This window comes from Rhincodon typus, chromosome 1, assembly GCF_021869965.1.
Source record: "Rhincodon typus isolate 14 chromosome 1, sRhiTyp1.1, whole genome shotgun sequence".
Taxonomy (NCBI): Eukaryota; Metazoa; Chordata; class Chondrichthyes; order Orectolobiformes; family Rhincodontidae; genus Rhincodon; species Rhincodon typus.
The window spans coordinates 143,610,641-143,622,045 of record NC_063332.1 but is presented as its reverse complement, the minus strand read 5'-3'; the positions used below and the strand labels follow the sequence as shown (position 1 = coordinate 143,622,045).

The 11,405-nt window shown below is 39.8% G+C and overlaps 1 protein-coding gene and 1 non-coding gene across 2 annotated transcripts; one reads left to right on the top strand and one right to left on the bottom strand.

Annotated features, from left to right (window-relative positions):
- Window positions 1-1,112: 1,112 nt before the first annotated feature.
- On the bottom strand, window positions 1,113-1,183 carry trnag-gcc. Its single transcript has one exon. It is a non-coding gene; the product is annotated as a tRNA-Gly (tRNA).
- A 249-nt stretch (window positions 1,184-1,432) lies between these two features.
- ost4 (oligosaccharyltransferase complex subunit 4 (non-catalytic)) lies at window positions 1,433-5,066 on the top strand. Its single transcript, XM_020533977.2, has 3 exons — window positions 1,433-1,563; window positions 4,157-4,290; window positions 4,899-5,066. Exon 2 carries the CDS (start codon window positions 4,158-4,160, stop codon window positions 4,269-4,271), a length of 114 nt encoding a protein of 37 aa, XP_020389566.1. The 5' UTR covers window positions 1,433-1,563; window position 4,157; the 3' UTR covers window positions 4,272-4,290; window positions 4,899-5,066.
- Window positions 5,067-11,405: the final 6,339 nt, after the last annotated feature.

Sequence of the window (11,405 nt, the reverse complement as noted above, 5' to 3'; positions counted from 1 at the left end):
TAATCTTGACATCTTGTAAACCAATTTTCAATTAAATTGTTAATTCTAGAGACTACAACTGACAGGGGTCAGTACAATCATCCTATGTTGTTGAATGCTCTGAAGCAAATTTATTTTCTGTTTAGAAAACGTATCTGTTCTGAAGAAGGGTCACTGGACTCAAAACATTATGCAGAACACCTACGCTCGGTTCGCAATAAACAACTGCACCTCCCAGTCGCGAACCATTTCAACTCCCCCTCCCATTCCGCAGACGACATGTCCATCCTGGGCCTCCTGCAGTGCCACAACGATGTCACCCGTAGGTTGCAGGAACAGCAACTCATATTCTGCTTGGGAACCCTGCAGCCCAATGGTATCAATGTGGACTTCACAAGTTTCAAAATCTCCCTTCCCCCTACCGCATCCCAAAACCAGTCCAGCTCGTCCCTGCCTCCCTAACCTGTTCTTCCTCCCACCTATCCCCTTCCTAACTCCCCACCTACACTCACCTTTACTGGCCCCATCCCCGCCTCTTCGACCTGTTTGTTTCCTCTCCACCTATCCTCTCCTCTATCCATCTTCTATCCGCCTCCCACTCTCTCCCTATTTATTTCAGAAGCCCCTTCCCCTCCCCCTTTTCTGATGAAGGGTCTAGGCCCGAAACGTCAGCCTCTCTGCTCCTAGGCCTGCTGTGTTCATCCAGCCCTGCACCTTGTTGTCTCGGATTCTCCAGCATCTGCAGTTCCTACTATCACTGATTCAAAACATTAACTCTTGTTTTCTTTCCACAGATGCTGCCAAACCTGCTGAGTTACTCCATTAATTTCCGTTGTTGTTTGTTTGGGATCTCCAGCATCCATAGCTATTTGTTTTACCTCAAGCTTTAATTTAGCCTGTATATTTGGGTGTGCTTCTTCCTTACTCAATACATATTTTTAGCAGAATGAAACCAAATATTTGAAAAGTGTTCGGGGCTGAGGAAGTCAAAAAGCAAAACTGCAGTTATTGTGATTTTAAAATTTTAATTTGACTATAGATTACATTCTTAGGCATGTTTCCGCGTGAAAATTGTGTGTCATTACATTTGGAATATATTAACTAAACCTGATATTTTAAAAATAGACTTTCATTGCATTAGCTGGGAATCGAACCCGGGCCTCCCGCGTGGCAGGCGAGAATTCTACCACTGAACCACCAATGCAACTGACGAACAGTTATGTCTTCACAAGTCTTACATCAATATCTATTCAAAATGCTGAAGGTTAATTAAATTGAATTGGACTATTTTTGATTCACATAAACTCAAGCGTTCAGTTGCAGTTGCTTAGACAGCACATGTCCGTAATTTGTAGAACTAACAATGATTTTGTTCTCGTGATTGACTACCTCCTCCCACCCCCGTCCCACAGCCACTCCCATTGGAACCTACCCTCCCTGTCTGTGGGGTGGTGGCTGGAAGACTGGCACGTGATCAGAGTCACGTGGCTGAACGCGTTTATGTAATCACGTAGTGTTCGGCCGTGCTGCCTGGAGAGAGAGACGTGGCTTTGGTGTGATCTAATTTATAAAGCCTTTTGGAAGGTGAGTGTGGTCTCTTCTTGTTGTAGATGCCGTCCTAAGTGGGTTAAATGAAATCAAATATGTTCTTAGAGAAGCAGCTGATGTGTGGTCAGTTGCTCTGTGCTATGGGTAAATAATAGAGATGGCCGGAGCTGCTGCTTTACTGAGGAGAAATCAGATTGTTACTACGTGACATCCTAGGATTGGTCTCATTGTTTACGATAAGGTTCTGCCCCACGAGTCCATGGACAGTGTAAATATGTAGCTCACCTAATAACTAAGAAAAAACTGTTCGAGTGAGGTTCCTCAATAATTTCAGGTGTTGAGGTCTGTGACGATGGAGCAGAGATTGAATCTTGATAACTTTACGAGTTTTTTTGTGTACGTACAGAAATCATTAAAAGTGGAGAAGTTAAAGAAACCCACCAATTCCCAGTTAGCTGGGAAGTCTCAGAAGTGTCCACTTTTTTCCTGGACCGAGGAGTTCCTGTCACCATGGTAGACAGGGCTCAGAGTTGTGTCCAATCCATTTCCCACAATTCACCCCTTCTCTTCCCTTCTGCAGCCGTGATAGATTCCCCTGGTCCTCCCCTTCCACCCACCACCACCTGCTTCCAAAGGATCATAAGCTGCCATTTCTGCCACCTCCAGCAGGATGCTGCTGCCAGATATTCCTATACCCTCTCCACCCTGTCAGCATTCTGCAGGGATCATTCCCTCTCAGGCACCGTCATCTATTCCTCCTCCACTCCCAACACCTCCCCACAATCTGCAATCTGCAGCACCTGCCCATGCAATTGCAGAAGGTGCAATATTTGCCTGTTTACCTCTTTCCTCTGTACTATCCAAGGTCCCAGACACACCTTCCAGGTGAAGCAATGACTTACTTGCACTTCACTCAATTTAGCCTTCTGTATTTGCTACATTCAATATGGCCCCTCTACATCAAGGAGCTGAGACACAGACTGGTTTACTGCATTGTAGAATGACTATGCACTGTCTCTAAAAATGACCTTGAGCTTCCACTTGCTCACCACTTCAATACACTACTGTGTTCCCTTGCCAACGTTTCTGTGTCCTGCTGCAGTGCACCTGCGAGACTTGATGCAAGTGGAAGAGAAACACTTCATCTTCTGCTTGTCAATATTACAGCCTTCAGTACTCAATATTGACTTTAATAATTTTGGACTACACACCACCTTCTATGTCTATTTTCCACCCTCTCACCCCAGGTTTTGCCATGATCTGGGTCACTCAGTGCAGCCAGATAATTTCACCCCTCATAGCCCCAGTATTTCCCATTTAGATCATTTTCTTCCCTAGCTTATTATCTTAATCTCTCTGTCTACCTAAATTTTTTTTCTCTCTTTCTCTGTGCTCCTGCTCTACCTGTCCGCTCTACCTGTCCACTCACCCTGCCTGTCATCAGCATAAATACCATCCTTTCCCAGGTGCTATCAGTTCTGAAGAAGTCGTTGGATTCAATACAGTAACTCTGTTTTCTCTCTATAGATGCTGCCAAATCTGCTGAGTTTTTCCAGCAATTTCTATTTTTTTTGAATTAGAGATGTGGTGGTTATGCTTGAGTTGTAAAGACCTTTTTGAGCAGATGCTATCTGGAGTATTGCATTCAGTTAGGGATATTGAATCTTAGTGTTACTGTTGGAAGGGTGCGTACTATAGATTCACCAGAATTGTGAGCTTAAAGTGATAAACTATGAGTACGGCATGTATTAACCTGTGGTATATTATGAAAAGATCTGATTATCTGACATCAAATATTTCCTCTGGTGGGCAAAACAACATCAGGGGTCATAATTTTTGAAATTGGAAGAACATCATCTATTGAGAATGAAATCAAAGCAGGAAAGGTAATTGGAAACATAGTGCTCTTCCCCAAAACATCTGGACTAATTGAAATTTCAATGCTTATAGCAATTCTTTATATTACATGAGGTGTATTTGAAAAAAAAATAAAACATATTAGTTTTAAGGGCAACTTTTTTTTATAATGTATTGTCACCAGTACTCATAGCAATACTGTTTGATAGTCATTATGATTTCAGTTTTGATTTGATTTATTATTGTCACATGAACAAAGTTACAATGAATTGTAGAGATAATAAGGTGTAGAGCTGGATGAACGCAGTAGGCCAAGCAGCATCAGAGGAGCAGGTTGTCTTCCAAGCTTTACAGACAGATGATATTCTACAAGTGCATCAGGGTAACAGAACAGAGTGGAAGATGCAGTGTTACAGCTGCCAGGAAGCTGCAGAGAATGATTAACATTTTAAGATGTCCATTCACCATCCAAAAGTCTGATAATAATGGGGAAGAAGCTGTTCTCAAACCTGTTCATAGGTGTAGTCGAGCCTTTGTTTGGAACAGCTTTGAAGTGATCACATGATTTTACATATCCGGGTGAATAATAAGCAATGATGGATGAATGAAGTTGATGTATAGACCAGCTTATCATCTAATTGAGTGGCAGAAAAGATTTGGTAGAAATAATTTTTTTGATACCTATATATTAATCTCAGAAGAGGAGCTATCTAAGCTTTGTATTCTTACACTTTATTTATAATTTGATTGTCTTTGTCTTTTTATTTTGCAGGATGATCACAGATGTGCAGTTGGCAATCTTTGCCAACATGTTGGGGGTATCCCTTTTCCTCCTTGTTGTCTTATATCATTATGTTGCTGTAAATAACCCCAAAAAGCTGGAATAGCCACATAACACTGCACTAGGTAATGAACTACATATATAGAATTAAAAGGAAATATTTTATATTGTGATAGAAGCAGGTTTTGAGTGTATGTAATGCATAGCTTAATTGATTTTAAAATATTTGTTTGTGATTCCTTGAAGTGAAATTCTGTCATTCAACAGGACCCCTTTCACTTCCAGTAGTTGTGATGTTCTTTGAGCTGTAAGCAGTATTGTAAGGAAAATTTGTAATTTCCTTAAGGTCTGTAGAATCTGTAACTTGTTAATGAACTGAATTTGAAAATGATCTTTAACAGTTTCCAGTAATTGAAAAGGGATTATTTGTAATTTTCTTGTGTAGATAGAAATATTGGTCCCTGTGGCCTGGTGAGGTGACCTAGGGTAGCGTTAGTTCGTTGGTTGAAAAGGAACTCTGTAAAACAACGCTATCAGGACCACTGAGACCTGATGGGGAGAGGATCAATAGAAGAATGTCTGGCTTGCTGATCATGACCATGAAATTCAGTCGTGAACACTGTCATCAGATAAGCCTCCTGACTTGCCCTTGCATTAATAAAGAACAGCATATTGTGGAGGTATGTAATTACAATTTGTAAACACAACTTATTTCAAGCATCTTATTTTACAGTGCAAAGATTCGGACCAAAACACATGAATTAATTTGAAGGATGGAAGCTAACTTGGATGAAACAATGCAGATTGAACTTTACCAGCACCACAGTGAATTACAACTGCATTAAGTATGTTTTGTATTGAAGAAATATGCCTTGTGAATAAATATTTGTGGAAAAACTTTGCAAATTTGTGATTTTATTTCAAATTTATCTTCCATTTTGGAAAATAGGGAAAAGAATATTTAGCTATCTTCCTGCAAATCAAACAGTAATGAAATAACAGTTTGATACGAAGACAAAGGGTAGGACAGGGGATGTTGTCTATATGGACTTTAGTAAGGCCTTTGACAAGGCCGGCTAGTCATGAAAGCTAAATTGCATGGGATCCAGGGAGAGCTGGCTAATTGGATTCAAAATTGGCTTGATGGTAGGAAGTAGAGTGTGATGGTTGAAGGTTGTTTCTTGGACTGGAAGCCTATGACTAGTGGTGTGCCAGAGGGGTCAGTGCTGGGACCTTAGTTATATGTTATTTACATAAATGATCTGGATGTGAATGTATGAGGCATGATTAGTAAGTTTGCGGATGATACGAAATTCGAAGGTATCGATGATAGCAAAGAAGGTTATCAAAAATTAGAGGGATCTTGAACAGATGGGGGAGTGGGCTGAGGATTGGTAAATGCAATTCAATACAGATGAGTGTGAGGTGTTGCACTTTGGAAAGTCAAACTAAAGTAGGACTTGTACAGTACATGGCAAGTTCCTGAGGAGTGTTGTGGAACAGGAGAATCTAGAAGTAGAAGTACGTAGTTTGTTGAAAGCAGTGTCACAGGTGGACAAGGTGGTGAAGAAGGCATTTAGCATGCTGGCCTTCATCGGTGGAGGCATTGAGTATAGGAGTTGGGATGTTACATTACAGTTGTACAAGTCGCTGGTGAGGCCACACTGGGAGTATTGTGTACAGTTTTGGTCACCTTGTTATAGGAAAGATATTTTAAACTGGAAAGTGTGCAAAAAGATTTGAGGATGTTGCCAGGACTTGTAGACCTGAATTATAGGGAGAGGTTGGCCAGGATAGGACTGTATTTCTTGGAACATAGGAGAATGAGGGGTGACCTTATTGAGATGTATAAAATCATGAGGGGCATAGATAGGATGAATGCATATAGTCTTTTCCCTAGGGATAGGGAATTGGAAACTAGAGGGGATAGACTTAATGACCTAAGGAGCAACTTCTTCATGCAGAGAGTGGTGCGTATATGGAATGGGCTGCCAGAGAAAGTGGTTGAGGCAAGTACAATAGAAACTTCTTTTTTATTTGAAAGAACATTTGGACAGGTACATAGAGGGATATGGACCAAATGTGGCAATTGGAACTAGCTGAGTGGGCACTGTGGTCAACACAAACCAGTTTGGGCAAAAGGGGCCTGTTTCCATGCTCTATTACTCTGACTCTAATTGTAGTAATAATTATAGTTGTGGTATTCTGTAATATGAAAGATAGATGTATAACCTAAAGATCTGTGCAGCTTTGACACTCCAGGTACTGTAACACTAATTTAAAATCATAATCATTAACTTTGCAAAACTCATTGAAGCAATCCTAATATGGTATATTGGATATGTGCTGAATCCTTTTGTGCTCCTCTTACTGCAAATTTTCTACTGTGACAAATTTCAATTTTTTTTTTTTTTTTTTTTTTTTTTTTTTTTTTTTTCCTCTTTTTAAAATTTTTAAATTATAATTTTTTTTTTTTTTTTTTTTTTTTTTTTTGTTCATCAACCCTAGTCCCATTTCTCAAAAAAAATCTTTTACTCCCATTTTTTGTGCAACAAAATTTTGTTGAAGCAAAAACTTCAATGTGAAGATTAATTCCTTTTTAATTATTCAGTACTTTAAGTTCTTTAGTTCTCTTTCTGAAGCTAGCTTTCTAAAGATGATATTTATTGGGTCTCTTGTAAGCACATAATATTTTCTTTATTGTACCTGACCTGCATTTATCTCGATTGGAAATGTCAAGGTTGACCAACTTTGAAAATTGTCAAAAGCAGACATTTGTGGTTGTGATATTAAATGTCTGGTTATTTGAAATCAGAATTCCTCACACAGTCTCAAAACTTAATTTATCACCTATGTTTTTAAAACTGGCAGTCTTGAGTTTCTCAACATTCAACGATTTGATTTGGAAATTCGGAACATTTGATGTGATCCTACTTATTTTAAACATCTAACTGAGATTGGAAACCTTTTTGTAAAAGTAATTAAAAGGCTTAACTGTTGTTAATCTAAAGTACTGACATCCCTATTCAGAATTTTTAGAGTTGTTCAGAGTACAAATGACTTCTGCCAATTCATAATTCTGATTGCTAAAGAAATAAAGTTGAGTTTTAAAAATATAAAAACTTGGAAGTAAAAGGGCACTTGATTCTTTATAATTGGAAAGTTTTATTTTCTTAAAGGAGGTGAAGTGACGGAATTGCATTGAATTATATCATCAGATTATAAAAGTACATCCTTGCCTCCAACAACTTTTCAGTTTGCCATACGCAACTTTTATATTTCTGAATGGAAATTTATGATCATTAAGTCTCAAGTTTTAAAATCAATAGAGGAAAATTATGATTTGGCAAATTTAGCCCTTCAGTTTTTCAGAGCACAGTTGTTTCTGTCTAAACAGGTGACCCTGGTTTTGTGGACAGCATGAAAGTTGATGGCAGAGCAAAGAAGATTTAAGAACTTACCAACAGGCTTTTAATGTCGCAAGCATGAAGAAAGTTTGGACTTTGGTTTTTAAGCCAACCCAAGTTTAACAGTACAAGTTGGATAAAACAAACTCAGGAGTTGACCAAATTTTACTAGCATGCTCCTTAATGTCAAAAAGTGCTTTTAAAGCATTTTTTAACACGGGAAGACCTTGGCTAGGAGTGAACTGCTGAGACTGTGACGAGTACACACGTTTATAAGTAGTCGTTTGATAGTAAAGGTCTTGAGTATTGTTGAACAAAGGGGTGGCATGTCAATGCTGCCAGCAAGGTCCCAGGTTTGTTTCCTGCACTGGGCAATTGTCTGTGTGCACTTTGCATGTTCTCCCTATGTCTGTGTGGGTTTCCTATGGGAGCTCCAGTTTCCTCCCTCAACGTAACAGCACTTTTCACATCCATAAACATTGACCTAGCCAAAGAGACAATTGCCACACTGCTGGATGAATCAGGAAGGCAGGCACCCCATGACAACAACAGCATCAATAAGGACAGCACCCTGAAACTGCTGGATCTGTGCCTCACAACCTTCAAAGACCATATATTCAAACAAGTCAACGGAACACCAAGGGGATTGCTGAAATCAGGACTGATACAAAGGTTCGAATGGACAGCACTCCCAATATACAATGCAAACTCTGGGTCAGCAATGCAGATGATACCTTCATGATTATCAAATACACAAGACTAGAAGAAACCCACCAACACACGAACAACATCCTCACATAATAAAATTTGCAAAAGAAGAGGAGCACAACACAACCAACTACCCTTCCTAGACGTAATGATGGAACATAAGAACAACTGGGAACTCTAGACCATCATATACTGAAAGACCACCCATACAGACCAGATACTTAATTACACCACAACCATCCGAACATCCATAAATGGAGCTGCATCAGGACAACCTGGAATTGCGCAAAGCAGAGCAGGAGCACTTATATGGAAAAGGACCACAACAAGAAGACACAACACGGCCAGACACACTAGTTACCCTACTGTACATCAGAGACATGTCAGAGATGACCACAAGACTGCTCGGACCCCTAGGTATCAGGGTAGCCCACAAACCAACAAACATGCTGCAACAGCTATTGATGAACGTAAAGGATCCCATACGCATGACCAATAAAATTAACGTAATATACAAAACACCATGCAATCATATTGAACAGGACCCGGTATACAAATCATTGAAAAACAGAACTGGAAGTGATGTCAACCACCCCAGCAAAACAAGGCATATAAGTAAAAGCAGGACAGAACACCAAATCTTCACTGGAGGTGCACTGCTGATGTTACCTAGAAGGGTGACGAAATGTCTGCAATCAACCACACCGGCTTGGCAAGCAAGTCTACAACCTTACTTGTAATATCTTGCTGGTTTTTAAGTAAAAGAAACTCATTCCAGAAATTCACATGTGGCATGAGCTTCCTGAGGATGTGGTGGATGTGGGCATAATCACGATGTTTATAAGACATTTGGATAAGTACATGAATAAGAAAGGTTTGGAGAGATATGAACCAGGATCGGGTGAGACTAGTTTAGTTTGGGATTATGTTTGGTATGACATGGTTGGACTGAAGGATCTATTTCTGTGCTGTATGACTCAGTCTATAAATCTTTGTTTTGCATTTTGTTCTGAGTCAGTATTCTGAACTGTTCAACAAAATGGAAGTCCTAGAGACTTGGACTTGATTCTTTAGGAATGTTGATATCTTCTGAAATATAGTTCTGGTCATGGTCAATACAGATGTGAGTATAAGCTAAGGAGTGTTATCAAGGAGATAGCAATAGAACATGTAGACAATTGTAATATAAGAAGTCAAAGGAGCAGTGCTTCAAAAGCTTGTGATTTCAAATAAACCTGTTGGACTATAACCTGGTATCATGTGACTTCTGACTTTGTCTGTCCCAGTCTACCACTGGCACCCCCATATCATAAACTTAAATGAGCATAGACCCAACCTGCTCAACATTTCCTCATAAGACAGATGCCTTCATCCAAGGAATCAGACTAATGAATATTCTCTAAACTGCTTCCAATGCAAGTATATTCCTCTTAAGTAAGAAGACAAAACTATGCTGTAGCTCCAGTCTCACTAATGCCAGATACAACTGTGTCAAGACTTCCCTACAGTTCATTCTCCTTGTAATAAAGGCCAATGTTATCTTTACCTCCTAATTACAAGCTGACCTTTTGTAATTCAAGTCAAAGAGCATCCACATTCCACTGCACTGCAACACTCTACAGTCTCCCTCCTAAATAATACTGTGCCTTTCTTCCAGCTGAAGTGGACAACCTAATTTGCCCCACACTTCACGTCAAATTTTTGCCCACCAATTAACATCTCTTTATATCTTCATGACTAGCTTTCCTGTCTATCTTGTGTTGTCAGAAAATGTGGCTACAATTGGACCCTTCAAGTCACAGGCAGATTGTAAGTAGTTAAGATCCCAGAGGTGATCATGATCCATGGCACTTGACTATTTATCCCAGCTCTCTTTGGCTACCCAGTCCTCTTTCCGTGCTATTGTATCACCCACAAAATATCTTATCTTGTGTGGTACTTGTCAAATGCCTTTTGGAAATCCAAGTAGATTACATCTAATGATACCCCTATATCCACCCTGCCTGTTACATCTTCAAATAACACATAAGCTTGTCAAAAATGCTATGCATTGCACAAAACCATGTTGATTCTCCCCTATTGTATTACAATTGTCTCCACGCCCTATTGCTACCTCCTTGATAATGACAGCATACCATATTCTTGAGGTTATACTCATATCTGTATAACCATGACCAGCGCTATATCTCAGAAGATATCGGATGACCCTGAAGAATCAAGTCTGAGTCTTTAGAACTTGCATTTTATCAAATAGTTAATCCCTGAACACTATGGGCGATTTAGCATAGCCAATCTACCGAATGACCGCATCTTTGGACCTGTTCAAAAAAAGCAGGACAAATCCCATCTCGCCAATTACTTTCCCAGTCTATCTTTGATCTTCAGGAAGGTGTGGAAGCTGTTATTGAGTGAATCAATTTGGCTGAAGACTGGTATCTGTGATGAGGATCTAGGGAGGAACTGAGATGGACCATCCACTCAGCTCTGCTGGACGAATATAGATGAAATTGGTTCAGCCTTGTCTTTTGCACTGGTGTGCTGGGTCTTCCAAAATTGAGGATGGGTGTATTTGTGAAGCCTTCTGCTCCTCCTCCTCCTGCTTCTCCTCCTGTTAGTTCTTCAATTGTTAACTATTCACAGCTGGAATAATAGCAGGAATGCAGATTCTAGATCTGTTGTTTGTGGGAATTATTTTGCTTGGTCTATTGCAGCTGCTTCTGCTGTATGGTATGTGTTTTAGCTTTCCCAGGCTGAAAATTTAATTTTAAATATGCTAGGTGCTCCTCCTGGCATGTCCTCTTGCACCCTTCACTGAACCAGTGTTGATCTCCCAGCTTAATGGTTATGGTAGAATGGGGATTAGTCAGTTCATGAGGTTACAGACTGTGATTGAATACAATTCTGTCGATGATGGCTGTCAGCACCTCCAATAGATACCCAGTTTTGAATTGCTAGATCTGTTTGAAATACAACCCATTTAACACAGTGGTAGCGCGACACAGCATGATAGAGTGCATCCTCAGTGTCAAGACAAATTAAATTGTCTTCAAAATTATTACAATAAATACAGGTTCCTCTCATCAGGAAAAAGATGAAGTGTTGCAACCTTACCAGTATTTGCAGAA